We start from the raw sequence: 14,748 nt of genomic DNA, 5'->3' as shown, positions 1-14,748 counted from the left end.
CTTCTCAAGATGCTGTCTAGGCCTGTCATTGCCCTTCTCCCAAGAAGCAGGCGTCTTTTAATTTCGTGGCTGCTGTCACCATCTGCAGTGATCATGGAGCCCAAGAAAGTAAAATCTCTCACTGCCTCCATTTCTTCCCCTTCTATTTGCCAGGAGGTGATGGGACCAGTGGCCATGATCTTCGTTTTTTTGATGTTGAGCCTCAGACCATATTTTGCGCTCTCCTCTTTCACCCTCATTAAAAGGTTCTTTAATTCCTCCTCACTTTCTGCCATCAAGGTTGTGTCATCTGCATATCTGAGGTTGTTGATATTTCTTCCGGCAATCTTAATTCCAGTTTGGGATTCATCCAGCCCAGCCTTTCGCATGATGTATTCTGCGTATAAATTAAATAAGCAGGGAGACAAAATACAGCCTTGTCGTACGCCTTTCCCAATTTTGAACCAATCAGTTGTTCCATATCCAGTTCTAACTGTAGCTTCTTGTCCCACATAGAGATTTCTCAGGAGACAGATGAGGTGATCAGGCACTCCCATTTCTTTAAGAACTTGCCATAGTTTGCTGTGGTCGACACAGTCAAAGGCTTTTGCATAGTCGATGAAGCAGAAGTAGATGTCTTTCTGGAACTCTCTAGCTTTCTCCATAATCCAGCGCATGTTTGCAATTTGGTCTCTGGTTCCTCTGCCTCTTCTAAATCCAGCTTGCACTTCTGGGAGTTCTCGATCCACATAGTGTTTGAGCCTTCCTTGTAGAATTTTAAGCATAACCTTGCTAGCGTGTGAAATGAGTGCAATTGTGCGGTAGTTGGAGCATTCTTTGGCACTGCCCTTCTTTGGGATTGGGATGTAGACTGATCTTCTCCAATCTTCTGGCCACTGCTGAGTTTTCCAAATTTGCTGGCATATTGAGTGTATCACCTTAACAGCATCATCTTTTAAAATTTTAAATAGTTCAGCTGGAATACCATCACTTCCACTGGCCTTGTTATTTGCAATGCTTTCTAAGGCCCATTTGACTTCACTTTCCAGGATGTCTGGCTCAAGGTCAGCAACCCCTTCATGGATCACTGCCTTGCCGTGGCGAAGGGGCTTGAAGAACTCAGAGAAGCTATGAACTACGCCGAGCAGGGCACACAAGATGAACAGGTCATAGTGGAGAGTTTTGACCAAACGTGATCCACCTGGAGGAGGAACCGGCAAGCCACTCCAGTATCCTTGCCAAGAAAACTCCATGGACAAAGACAACAGGCATATAAAAGTTATGACGCTGGAAGATGAGCCCCTCAGGTCGGAAGGCGTCCAACATGCTACTGGGGAAGAGCGGAGGGCAAGTACAAGTAGATCCAGAGCTGATGAAGCGGCTGGGCCAAAGCCGAAAGGACGCTCAGTTGCGGATATGCTTGGAAGCGAAAGGAAAGTCCAATGCTGTAAAGAAAAATATTGCATAGGAACCTGGAATGTAAGAACCATGAACCTGGGTAAGTTGGAGGTGGTCAAAAATGAGATGGCAAGAATAAATATTGACATCCTGGGCATCAGTGAACTAAAATGGACGGGAATGGGCGAATTCAGTTCAGATGACCATCACATCTACTACTGTGGGCAAGAAACCCGTAAAAGAAATGGAGTGGCCCTCATAGTCAACAAAAGAGTGGCGAAAGCTGTACTGGGATGCAATCTCAAAAATGATAGAATGATCTCGATACGAATCCAAGGCAGACCTTTTAACATCACAGTAATCCAAGTTTATGCACCAACCACTGGTGCTGAAGAAACTGAAATAGACCAATTCTATGAAGACTTACAAGACCTTATAGAAGTGACACCAAAGAAGGATGTTCTTCTCATTATAGGGGATTGGAATGCTAAAGTAGGGAATCAAGAGATAAAAGGTACAACTGGCAAGTTTGGCCTTGGAGATCAAAACGAAGCAGGGCAAAGGCTAATAGAGTTCTGTCAAGAGAACAAGCTGGTCATCACAAACACGCTTTTCCAACAACACAAGAGACGACTCTACACATGGACATCACCAGATGGGCAGTATCGAAATCAGATTGATTATATTCTCTGCAGCCAAAGATGGAGAATCTCTATACAGTCAGCAAAAATAAGACCTGGAGCTGACTGTAGCTCAGATCATCAGCTTCTTATAGCAAAATTCAAGCTTAAACTGAAGAAAGTAGGAAAAATCACTGGGCCGGTAAGATACAATCTAAGTCAAATCCCTTATGAATACACAGTGGAAGTGACGAACAGGTTTAAGGATTTAGATTTGGTGGACAGAGTGCCTGAAGAACTATGGATGGAGGCTCGTAACATTGTACAGGAGGCAGCAACGAAAACCATCCCAATGAAAAGGAAATGCAAGAAAGCAAAGTGGCTGTCCAACGAGGCCTTACAAATAGCGGAGGAGAGAAGGCAAGCAAAATGCGAGGGAGATAGTGAAAGATACAGGAAATTGAATGCAGATTTCCAAAGAATAGCAAGGAGAGACAAGAAGGCCTTCTTAAACGAGCAATGCAAACAAATAGAGGAAAACAACAGAATAGGAAGAACCAGAGATCTGTTCAAGAAAATTGGAGATATGAAAGGAACATTTCGTACAAAGATTACCATAATAAAGGACAAAAGTGGTAAGGACCTAACAGAAGCAGAAGACATCAAGAAGAGGTGGCAAGAATACACAGAGGAATTATACCAGAAAGATATGGATGTCTCGTACACCCCAGGTAGTGAGCTAGTTTATCATTTATCAAACCACTCAGATTAGGGATTTGTATGAAGTAAAAGTGGCCAATCAGTGACTAAAGTAAATTGTCAATGGAGAAAAGATGCCTGATATCATTTGGAGAAAAAACTTGTCACTTTGGGGTAACTAATCCTATAAAATTACTTTTTTTTCTTTCGTATCACATACCAGGTAGACAGAGCACAACACTCTATCCTGGATTTCAGGAGCCCTTGGGGCTCTCTCTCCAGACCATACCCCTCCCTAGTCTTGCTTCATATCTGAGTGTTTTTGCCTGCCTCGAATGTTTCCCTGAACTATGATAAATGACTCTTCTTGCTAGCCTCTATGGAAGACACAGAAGGGTAGAAACTAGCCTACTGCACAAGGGTAAAATACTGTTGTACACCACCTCAGTCTCTGAGCAGTGCGAGATCCCAGGGCTTCAAGGTGCTTGCCCAGGGTTTGCGTTTTCTTCTGGACAATGAAGCACAGTGGAGACTGTGGTGTCTTTATGATATATGGTTTATTTACACATATATACAACCCTGAGCCTACAGTGGAGGGGTTCACCTTAGCCATAGCCTTGGATTCAAGCAGAAATCAAACACCTCTCTTGCTTCCCAGTCTGCAGCTTCTCTTCCAGCTTCTAGCTCACACAACTCAACTCTCCGCTCTCAACTCTTCCTTTGTCCTTCTAACTATTTGCGAGTTGAACGAGGGGGCCCTACCCATTTGCTGTCTTGCACAGAGCTCCTACCTTTGTTCCCCCTTAATGGCTCATCCCCCAGGCTATCACTACACCAGGAAGCTAGCTTGACTATTCCAAGAATTAGAAGGGCACCCATGCATTGAGCCTAACCACCCCCCACAAAAAACCCCTCATAGCAATATATACATTTCTCTTCCCACTTTTGCCCTGCCTACCGCTAGCATGCCTGCACCCAACTCCAGAGGGTTGTGCAGAAGATAATGTGACGCTTGGGCTGCAAAAGGTTCCCCACCTGTTATATTGTGGCTCCTCTCCCCTGCATGCTCAATATGTGAGGTTCACCTACATGGAGGCTAGACAGTCTTCAGAGTTGCAGTTATTATCTGCTCTCTTTTTATTACAAGGTTTTACTTCCTGTTCTTCAGGATAGAAATAGCTCTGCAGTAGCTTATAAGGAACATTAAACTACTTTTTTTTAAAAAAACAACACAAGAGACAGTAGGAGGTAAGATGTGTTATCAGTTAAAAGGAAGGAACAGGCTGCCCCTGACAACTTGCTCAGCCTATAAATTCCTTTTCAGTATCAGACATGAGTTCACAGTCCTTTCATACAGACAAAAATCTGCCCCTGGTTTTTGCCCAACCTTTTTGTTTCAGCAGCCTAATGTGGAAAAAAAAAGAAAAGGCCTCTTTTTATTTTTTTGCTTTTGCTATTGTTAAACAATTGGTAGCTGAAATCCTTGCCACCAGTAGATCCCGGATCTATGGTCTGCCAATCCCCTCCCCCACACTAATAGTTGTCATTCACCACCTGTACTAATAATGGAGAAGATCCAACATGTTCTTTCAGTCTTTCTTTCTCAGTGTGCCATTATTCTGGGATCTGAGGTAAGAGTTTATTTTCCTCCCCTTTTGCAATTAATTATTTCAAGCTCTTAAGGTTCAAGGGAGATTTATAATCTGCATTAAATACCCCCCCCCCATTTTAAAAAGAAATTTTGGTGTGCATCATAAAAAAGGAAACCATATTAATTGCCTGGGTATTAGAAATTGATATAGCATGGCGATAGAAAAAATACTCTTCAAATTGAAGGAACAGAATATGATATAATATAACACTGGTTATTGTAATACTACAGTGGTACCTTGGGTTACATATGCTTCAGGTTACATACGCTTCAGGTTACAGACTCTGCACCCAGAAATAGTGCTTCAGGTTAAGAACTTTGCTTCAGGATGAGAACAAAAATCGTGCTCCAGCGGCACAGCGGCAGCAGGAGGCCCCATTAGCTAAAGTGGTGCTTCAGGTTAAGAACAGTTTCAGGTTAAGAACGGACCTCCGGAACAAATTAAGTACTTAACCTGAGGTACCACTGTATTTGGATATGCTAATGTCCCAATCCACATACCAATAACAATATAGTTTTAAGCTTTAAACTGATTTAATCTCATTGATATGTCCACCTGGACAGGGTGGAATAAACATATAATAATAGGGATATATGAGATTTAAGTATTCAATTCTAAGCAACCTTGCGTACATAGAATTAATTGAATTTCTAGATGGAAGCCAACTAGTCAAATCACGATGTCTGGGATTGACAAGAGCATGAAATCATTCAAGAATCAAACCTTGCTGTTGATCACATTCCCCCATACCCTCTTATTTATTTTCTAAATTTAATTGATGCCTAATAATAGTTATCACGCTGTGGGCATCAAAAAAGAAAACAGCAAAACAAGGAAAAAAATCACAAAACTACAACAGCATGCAATATAAAAGCAGCATTAAACAATAATAAAAACATCTTTAAAAACCCATAAAGGTCTAGGAGAACAAAAAAGGTTTTTGCTAAAAATACATTCAGTGTTAGTTGAGTCTTTCCAGGGATAGCAAAGGCAAAGGGACCCCTGACCATTAGGTCCAGTCGTGACTGACTCTGGAGTTGCAGTGTACAGTTTCCAGGTCATGTGGCCAGCATGACTAAGCCGCTTCTGGCAAACCAGAGCAGTGCACGGAAACACTGTTTACCTTCCCACCGGAGTGGTACCTATTTATCTACTTGCACTTTGATGTGCTTTCGAACTGCTAGGTTGGCAGGAGCAGGGACCAAGCAATGGGAGCTCACCCCGTCGCGGGGATTCGAACCGCCGACCTTCTGATCGGCAAGTCCTAGGCTCTGTGGTTTAACTCACAGCGCCACCCGCGATAGTGTTCCATAAATGAGGGCCCACTGCTAAGGGGGCACTTCCTCTTATAGCTACCCACTGTATATTAGCTGTAGAGGCACTTGTTGAAAGGTTTCAATTGATTACCACAGGGTATGGGCAGGTGGGCACAGGAAGAGGTAATCCTTCAGATACGGTGGTCCCAAGCTCAGATAGCTCAGTTGTAGAGCATGTAACTCTTAATCTCAGTGTCGTGGGTTCAAGATGACTCTTGTGGTCCCTTACAACTCTACAAGTCTATGATTCTAAGTCCTGAAGAGCTTTAAGGCTCAAAACTTGCACTTTGAATTTGGCCCAAGTAATGGACTGGGAGCCAGTGAAATTGAAAACCACTAGCATAACATGCTCTTATTGCTTAACCTTTCGGCCATATTCTGTTCCAACTGCAGTTTCCAGACCATTTCTGAAGGCAACTCCACATATACAACAGAGCTCTGCAATACGTATATACAGGAGGTTACTAGGGGCATGTACTACATGCCATCTAACCATGCCATCTAAACAGGGTCATAGCAAATGTAGCCATGCCATCTAAACAGGGTCATAGCAAATGTACCAGCCTAAGTTGGTAGGTGGTACTCAGAGGCACAGTGGATAGCTGTGTCTCTAGTGGCAAAGACTGATCAACAGGAATCCCCAAACTATGCACCTGGTCCTTAAGGGGAGTGCAATTCCATTCAGAACAGGTTACCAGTAAGTATCACTCGCCTTAAAAGGATGAGCCACCACCAACATGATCTCTATCTCACCTGGATTGAACTTCAGTTTGTTAGCCCTCATCTGTTACCGTGATGAGGTATCCATTTTGCACAGCCATAGCCTTGCTTGTTCATGAACATCTGAAAATGCCTTAATTAGCAATTAGCAAGAAGAGAGAGAGAGAGAAAATTAAATAGCTTTTTCAGTACAGTAGTTTATAAGTAGTTCAGTACAGTAGTTTATAAGAGATCAATTGTGATGTGCAGATCTATGTGGGGGAATTTTATGTCAAAAAGGGGCAACTAATTGTAATAAAATTATTTTTAAAAATCTATTTATCTAGGGATTTTCCCTGCTGCATTTGTATCATCCGTGTCAATAATATGAACATAACCAATGTCCTCCTCCTATCTGTGACATACTAAAATCTGGAATGGGTTTTAAGCATTTAGCTCTTTTGTTGCCATATTCCCATTTAGAAATTCACACATACCTTTATTTCACCCCCAAACTTCTCTTCCACGCTATCCTACGGCTCATTCCACCTACCTGTCACCCCCCGACTCCTTTGTCCCATGTGTTTCTACTGCATTTTGGGAAACCTTGGTACAGATTTTGGCCAAACTGCCCATTAGGTCATTGCTAACCAAATAAACCTGGGAGGGAAAAAATGGATCATATGTGATCATCTCTAGATGCATTACCAAGGTCCCTTAAGCTGGACTGGTTGCCACATCTTAGAACCTTGTCTATTTCAGCATGATGGCTAGGTCTACAGGTGCGACAGAAAAGGCGGTAGCAGGCAGCAGAGCCCTGAGTAGGTAGAATGAACTATCATTTCACACTTTCAGTAGAAGAGGCTCAATTTGCAACATTATCCCAGACAAAACAAAGAAATGCAAACTCCCTGCACTCAGAAAACTAACATATCAGGGAGTGCGCTGCTATAGAAGTGTTTTCCCAAATGTGCTACATGGAAGAGCATTGAAATCTAGGATCCCTGAAGTGGTACCATCCACCTGACCACTTCAGGATGCTGTCAGGCCCAGGAGTGGGAGGAAAGATAGATAGATGATCCCTCCTTTCTTTGATACAGGCTAAAGTTAACTTCAGAAATTAATGTATTGGGGGGCTCAGGTATAAGGTTCTATTAGTTAAATTAGCAGTTACCTTGGCAAAGATATTTTTCTGCCCGAAGCAAGGACAAACTGATACTGTCTTTGTCCTCCAGTCAAGATAGAGAAGGCAGCCTTTATGACAGTATCTGGTAATCTGGCACCGATGTGTGCATGGCTATAGTTAAAGCACATTTAGGAGACAGTTAATAAAACCTAGGTATAAGCCCATGGTTCCCAACATGGGCGGCAATTTGATTTTTAAGGGGGGCAATTTGGAAGCTTGTTTAGACCAAGTTTTAGGCTTCCTCCATGTAAATAGGAGTTCACTTTTTGAATAATAAGAATTATATGTCATGGAGGGGGGCGTCAGGATTTTAGAGATGCTTAGGGAGCGCATGGCCTAAAAAAGGTTGGGAACCACTGGTATAAGCCATGTTTAGTGGTGAAAGTTCCTTGATGCAGATAGTGTGTCTAAAGCCTTGATTCTTTCATCTCACTTTCCTCACAGGGCATGGGGGGGAGGGCAGCTGCCCCCCTAAATAAAGTCAATAAATAAAAATATTTAACGTAAAGTAGAAAGATTTTGACAGACTTTTCTGAGCACTTGGGAGTCAAAAGAAAGTAATTTAACTGTCCCCGAGACATTCCTTTCTGAATATGCTAAACAGAGGATGGTGGCACAGGCGTCCTACCCCCCCCATTAAATAATGGCTTCGCTCATGTCCGCGCTGCGACCTCTTTTTAATGCTGGTTCTCGGGTTCAGTCCACACGTTCCGATGGGAGCCGTAGGGCGCTGACGCTTAATCGAAGGAGCTGTGAGGAGTAGCTCTTTGAAGGCGGCGGGAAGCCCATAATCATTAGCAAGGCTCCGTCAGGGAGGCGAGGTTGCTATTTCAGGACCGTGGCGACCGCTAACAAGGTTGGCTCGGCAGGGAGCGAGGCTGGGCTGCGGAGGGGTGTGTGTGTGGCGGGAACCACGACTCGCCTCAGAGGCTTCTTCCCCGGGACTGGAGAGCGCGCGCTCGCTCTGCCCGGAGAGGCACCTGGCGCGGGGCGCTTCTCTTGGCGCGCGCCAGTTTTTTTTTTTTTTGTTAAGGAGCGATTGCTTTGGGAGGATGTTGCTCCGCGCGAGGAGGAGTACGGGGCGGGAAGGCGAGGGCAGGCTTATGAAGCCGAGCGGGCGCGCAGAGGCGGGGAGAGGGGCAGGAGAAAGAGGGAGGCGGTGACCTAAGGGAGGATAAGGTGGGAGAGCGCAGGGCCAACAGCGAGGACGACTTCGCTTCTCTTTTCCCCCTCCCCCTTTCCCAATTCGGAGGCAAGAGTATAAACGGCGCGGTTCCTCGAGAGGCCGAAATCTCCCCCCCTCCCCTCACCGGCCCCGCCGCGCCCACCCTCTTCCTTTGGTGTCCGCTGCGCACAGCAGCCTGGACGGTGAAAGACCATGCAGAGGTCGCCTCTGGAGAAGGCGAACGTCTTCTCCAAACTTTTCTTCAGGTGAGTGGCCGCCGCCTGAGCGGGCACGTGCTGCTGGCGGGGTGGGCGAGAGCGAGGAAGGGAGGAAGGAAGAGCGCGCGCCGGCGAAGCTGAGGGGACCAGATGGAGAGGCAGATTAGCGCTCGCGCGGGAAACCGGGGGCGCCGCTCGCTGTACCGGGTCGCGCGCGCCCACCGGGTGGGTGGGGGGTGGGTGGGGGAGTGAGGCGCGCGCGCCCACCGGGGGGGTGGAGTTTCCCCTTTCTAACCCTTTCCACGCAGCGACGAAACCCCGGGGACGACAGCTGCTCGGTTTCCACGGGGACAATTGACTGTTGTCATTGCTCGCCTTCGCCCTGTCAAAGCCTGAAACGGTTAAGGGCTGGCATGCCGAGCTATCTCCTATCTCCCCCTGCTTCAGCAGGCAGGGGAGCACAGCGAGCCTTTCGACTTGGCAAATACCATCGCGCTGCCTGAGATGCCAGTAATGAGGCTTGAAAACAGTTGGCAAAGGGAGAGGGAAATAAGGGTTTGTTCCAGGAGGAGGAGGAGGAAGAGGACCCCCTCTCTCCGCCTTCGTCCTTTGTGCGCTGAGCTTTTCCTTTTGACCTGAAGCCAGATATTACAGACCCATTTAGCATAGAACGGATCATCACCCGAGTAACTTTGGGCAGTTCGGTGGCTTTTTGCTCGCCTGCGGGATCTGCTTGTTGCGCATTCTGGGACTGGCCGACGTAATTCTGAGGACGAATCGGCCCGCAAGCAGAGATTTGCCTGGCAACAGGGACCGGGCTGTCCTACCTACTGGTGCTGCAAAGTGTTCCCAGCTCTCAGGTGTGAGGCTCCTAAAGGTCGACCTGAAATCCATACAGGCTGATGCTGTGCGTGCTCATTCCGAAACGGCTGGCGCCGAACTCACCCCCCCCCAAAGTGACTGAACTTGCAGTCTGATCTCCAAACCATTACATTGTACAGTAATAATTAAGAGCTCAGTCCTAAACTAAATGTGTTATTCGTTTCATAGGAGCCAACTCCTAGGGGCCAAGGTCCTTTCGCCCCCCCAAAAAAACATTTTAGGGCCCCCAAATTGATTGGCATTTCCCTCCCATCAGATGTCAAGGAAATAAACAACTAACTTGACTTTCAGAAGACATCTGAAGGCAGCCCTGTATAGGGAAGTTTTTAATGTTTGATGTCTTACTGTATTGTGTTTTAATTTGTTGGAAGCCGCCCAGAGTGGCTGGGGTAACCTAGTCAGGTTGGTGGCATATAAATAATAAATTATTATTATTATTAGTGTGTACAGAATGTCATGTGATTATGTGGGGCAGAGCTTAACCTGGGCCCCCAATATTTTATTCAAGTTGGCACCCCATATCTGTTGACACCCCATCAATCTTTTCCCCACTGAGCTCATGACTCACATGCATGAGGTTCCTGCCTGATCTCCCATCCCAGCACTGACCAGATCAAAATTTGCTTAGCTTCAGCAAGGTGGCTTCATCCTGTGCCTTCAGGTGGAGGATGAGTCTATCAATGGCTAGTAAGGAGGCATTATTCTTCTGAATACCAGTTACCAGAAAGTGCAGGAGGACACCTTAAGCTCCTGTGCTCAAGGTGCTGCTTGTGGGTTTTCTAGAGGCATCTGCTTGGTCACTGTGAGAGCAGGATGCTGGACCAGATGGGCCATTGGCCTGATCCAGCAGCACTCTTCATATGTTCAGATCATGGTCACAAATCTTATGTGATCCTTAGGGTGAGTTCCCTGATTCCATCCTACATATTTTTTCGGTTGCTTTAAAGCCAAGACACACTGGGCAGACCATATCTGATGATGAGGAGAGGCTACTTGACTCTTTTCTTTGCACTTTGTGGAAAATGAGTTTAATACTAAGATGGTGGCCATCCAAGGAAATTGATTTACACTTGGTATAGGGCAGACAAAAGAGAGTAGTACTGTATGCAATTAATTTATGGAATTTGCTGCCGCAAGATGTGGCATTATATCACTCAATAGTTCCTGGATAGCAACTGTGATAGGGGGTTGTTGTCTTCAAGAGTAAGGTAAAGGTAAAGGGACCCCTGACCATTAGGTCCAGTCGCGACTGACGCTGGGGTTGCGGCGCTCATCTTGCTTTATTGGCCGAGGGAGCCGGCGTACAGCTTCTGGGTCATGTGGCCAGCATGACTAAGCCGCTTCTGGTGAACCAGAGCAGCGCACGGAAACGCCGTTTACCTTCCTGCCGGAGCGGTACCTATTTATCTACTTGCACTTTGACGTGCTTTCGAACAGCTAGGTTGGCAGGAGGTCTTCAAGAGTACTGTTGGGCTTTTGAGGGATCTGGCTATCTTCTGTGGAAAGCAGAATATTGGACTAGATGGACATATTGTTTGAAACAGCTGGATCTTTCTTGTGTTCTTACGTTCCCCACTTGTTTTCCAGCTCAGAATCACCCTTCCCAGGGAGGTTTCTTTCCCCCCACTTGGGTGTGCATTGAGAGGATATGGGGAAGAGAGGGAACGTGGTCATTTGATTCATTTGAATCTGATGACATAATGAATGGCTGGTCTGTCTATATAATATGCCTGGTTAAAAGGTGGCGACCTTGGGTAGGAATAATGCCAAGGTACGGGATGTGATTTAAGGGCACATTTATATGATAACAATCCTTTATTAACTCAAAACAGCTATCATCCCCAGTTCTGTCTGACAAAACTAATGATTTCCTGTCACTTGGCAACTCTAGCTCATACTTTATCATACCTGTCTTTAGAATTATAAGTTTAAGTACGTAATCCTATGGCATTTACATGTACGTAAACCACAGGGACAAATGGGCCTTGTTTTGATTATATATACCCATAGAAGTGGACTTTCATCCCTTCATTTTCAAAAGCTGTAAGACAAACTATCAAATGCTATTTCCTTTTTAAAAAACAACAACAACAGTACCCTAACATGCAAGCCTTATTGTTGAAAGTCAGGTATCCAAAATATGACGTAGATTAATTTTCTGTTTTTATAGGCAGGCTGTACCTCCTCTTTTCTTGACTTCTTATTTTTAGCATGCCTACCAATGAACAATAACATGTAAACATTAAAACAATACAAACAATGAATTTACATAATAAACATTACACTGCAAGACATCAAAACTGCACTTGTGTGTCTAGATTGTTTTCATATATACACCTCTATTTTCTCCATTCTAAAAATAGCAAAATGATGTAAAACATACTAAATGTTTTTGGTTTTTTTAAAAAAGTCCCATCTCTTTAATTGTCCTTTGCCATTTCAATGATAGCATTGGCCGCAAGTAGTATTTGAAGGCAAGTTTTCCACTTGGTTTCTTTGATTCAGAGCTTGAGCATGTGAAGATTGGGTGAAGAAGTACTCTACCCAGATTTCCGAATCTCTCTTCAACCTTTTTGGTTTACATGAAACAAGGGGTTTTTTTTGCCCATCACTGATGAGTTGTGAGTTTGGACTGGATACAACTAACCTGATGTATGAGAGGCCAAGTCTGTGTAAAGCTCTGGCTGTATAAGAGAGAACAGAGCTGTTAATTGGAGTGTGTCCTCCTATACAATATTCCAAATCCCTGTATTTGGAATATCTACATTTGTAAAGGCAAAATAATAGGAGAGCCCTTTGACTCCAAATTGCTATTTGCAGGAGCTTTCCCCAACTTCTTGCATAATTCATACTCAAATTAAAAGTTAAAGAAAACAACTCATTTCAAAATGTATTAAGAGTCACTATTGGTAATTCACAAATTGATAAGCATTCATTGTAAATTAATTTGCTTTTGTATTCAAAGCATCACATAGCATTGTAACATTACTAGTTCTACCTTTTCACTGCTTTTGTCACTCATACCCCAGCTCTGCCATACTATCATCAGTATTTTACTGATACCAAGACCTTTGACTGATACCAAGAACCTTTTTTTGGTGGGGGGGGGGAGGCAGATCTACTCTTGAATCAAATCCAATGGGCTTCGTTTCTGGGAGAAGAAGAATCAGTAATCTTACAGTAATCTTACATAAAACATTGATTATTAGTTTCCTGCTATTCACAATTATTCATGTTACTGCAGTAGAACTCTTAACTGGAATGAACATGCCAAGGTTTGGTATGTTGGATCAAAATAATTAATGAAAAGATAGTTTCTGCAATTAATATTACTATTAGGAACTTGACAGTTTCAGAGGAACAACAAACGAGGAAACTACAAAAAAGAAAACTCTTGCTCAAGATAGTTACCACATCTTAACACACCCTGAACTGGCTTTAGTCAGATAAAGCAACAAAGAGGGATGAGATTGATGTTTTGCTTGATGACAGTTATGTGCATTTGCCTGATGACTGGTAACACATATGTGAAACTTCAGGCTTCAACTGCAGTGGCTCACCTTTTGAATAAAGTAGTGTGAAAGAAAATGCTATTTTAAAAAAAAGCAATTACAGCAGTTCCTGCTCAGATGTTCTTCCTGTCCTATGACCAATGCAGACTTGTTTTAATTGTGAAGAATTAGATTTGCAGAGTGCCAATCTCAATACAGTAAAACGTGCTGAAGCTCATTGAGGGACTGCTTGAAATAATTGTGCCAAAATTTCTAGGTAAGTTGCAAAGCTAAGTATCTCTAGCAAGCAAGCAAGCAAGCAAGAATCCAGCAATACACATATTTGTCATCATTATGCTTTTCAGCTAGCTAATGGCAGTAAAATTCTTTGCTTACAGATCTGAAGACAGAATTCTTTGCTTATAAAGTACACAAGCATAAACATAATTTTCACGAAAGCCAAATGAGTCCTCTGATGTTCAACCACAAACTCTATTGTCTATGATTATTTGCCATTATTGCTGAGTTTGATGGGGTTATAGTCCAACCGCATCTGGACTTCGCCAATATAATATTGGCAGTAGCTCCCCAAAGCCTCTGCTATCTGAAATCCTCTAACTGGAAATACCAGGGATTTTGAATCCACGACCAATATACTTGCAAAGCATGTGTACCACTACAGAGTTACGGATCCTCCTTTTTTGTAACCAACAAGCAATATGAATTTTTAAATACTGTATACACGCTCTGCTTGAAAATGATCAAGGATACAAGCAAAAGAAACAAACTTACTTTTAAAGCTACTTTAGCCCTGAAATGTAACTATGGAGGTTAGAAATGTTTTATGTAGGTAATTAGATAAGCAGAACTGTGGCATTCTACCAAAAGTGTTGTACCTTTCCTATAACACTTTAAATAATGATAACTACTTGGAGGTAAAAAGTCATTAAATGCTATGGAACTTTCATGTGTACGCCAGTTCTATGAAAGTTTATAGGCTGCCATTCCTCTATCTTGTTTAGCATTTTTTTATGGAGAGAGATCAAGTAAATATTACAATATTTTGAAATATCCATTTCATTTAGCTTATGAAATCAGGGGTTTCTTTCATGTTGGGTTCTTCATTACTACTGAGAAATAAGCATTTGTCTGAAGAGACTGAAATGCTAACATAGCAATATGTTTAGATTCTCTAGACCAGGCACCCCCAAACTTGGCCCTCCAGATGTTTTGGGACTACAACTCCCATCATCCCTAGCTAACAGAACCAGTGGTCAGAGATGATGGGAACTGTAGTCCCAAAACATCTGGAGGGCCGCTTTTGGGGGTGCCTGCTCTAGACACTAACCAAAATAAAAATAACTATAAAAGATGTCTAGTCTTTTCTGCTGAATGACTCTTATTAAGATTAGGGTCCTTGTGTTTCAAACTGAACACTGAATA

The 14,748-nt window shown here is 43.6% G+C and overlaps 1 protein-coding gene across 1 annotated transcript in view; it reads left to right on the top strand.

The window, feature by feature from the left end:
- Positions 1-8,623: 8,623 nt before the first annotated feature.
- The window catches only part of CFTR (CF transmembrane conductance regulator), an 86,189-nt gene continuing 80,064 nt past the window's right edge, over positions 8,624-14,748 (top strand). Inside the window, exon 1 of the mRNA XM_053405905.1 lies at positions 8,624-8,980. Within this exon, the coding sequence (XP_053261880.1) occupies positions 8,928-8,980 (53 nt within the window). The 5' untranslated portion in view covers positions 8,624-8,927. The remainder of the gene's footprint in view (positions 8,981-14,748) is intronic.

This window comes from Podarcis raffonei, chromosome 10 (genome assembly GCF_027172205.1).
Source record: "Podarcis raffonei isolate rPodRaf1 chromosome 10, rPodRaf1.pri, whole genome shotgun sequence".
Classification (NCBI taxonomy): domain Eukaryota; kingdom Metazoa; phylum Chordata; class Lepidosauria; order Squamata; family Lacertidae; genus Podarcis; species Podarcis raffonei.
This window is presented reverse-complemented; position numbering and strand designations above follow the sequence as displayed.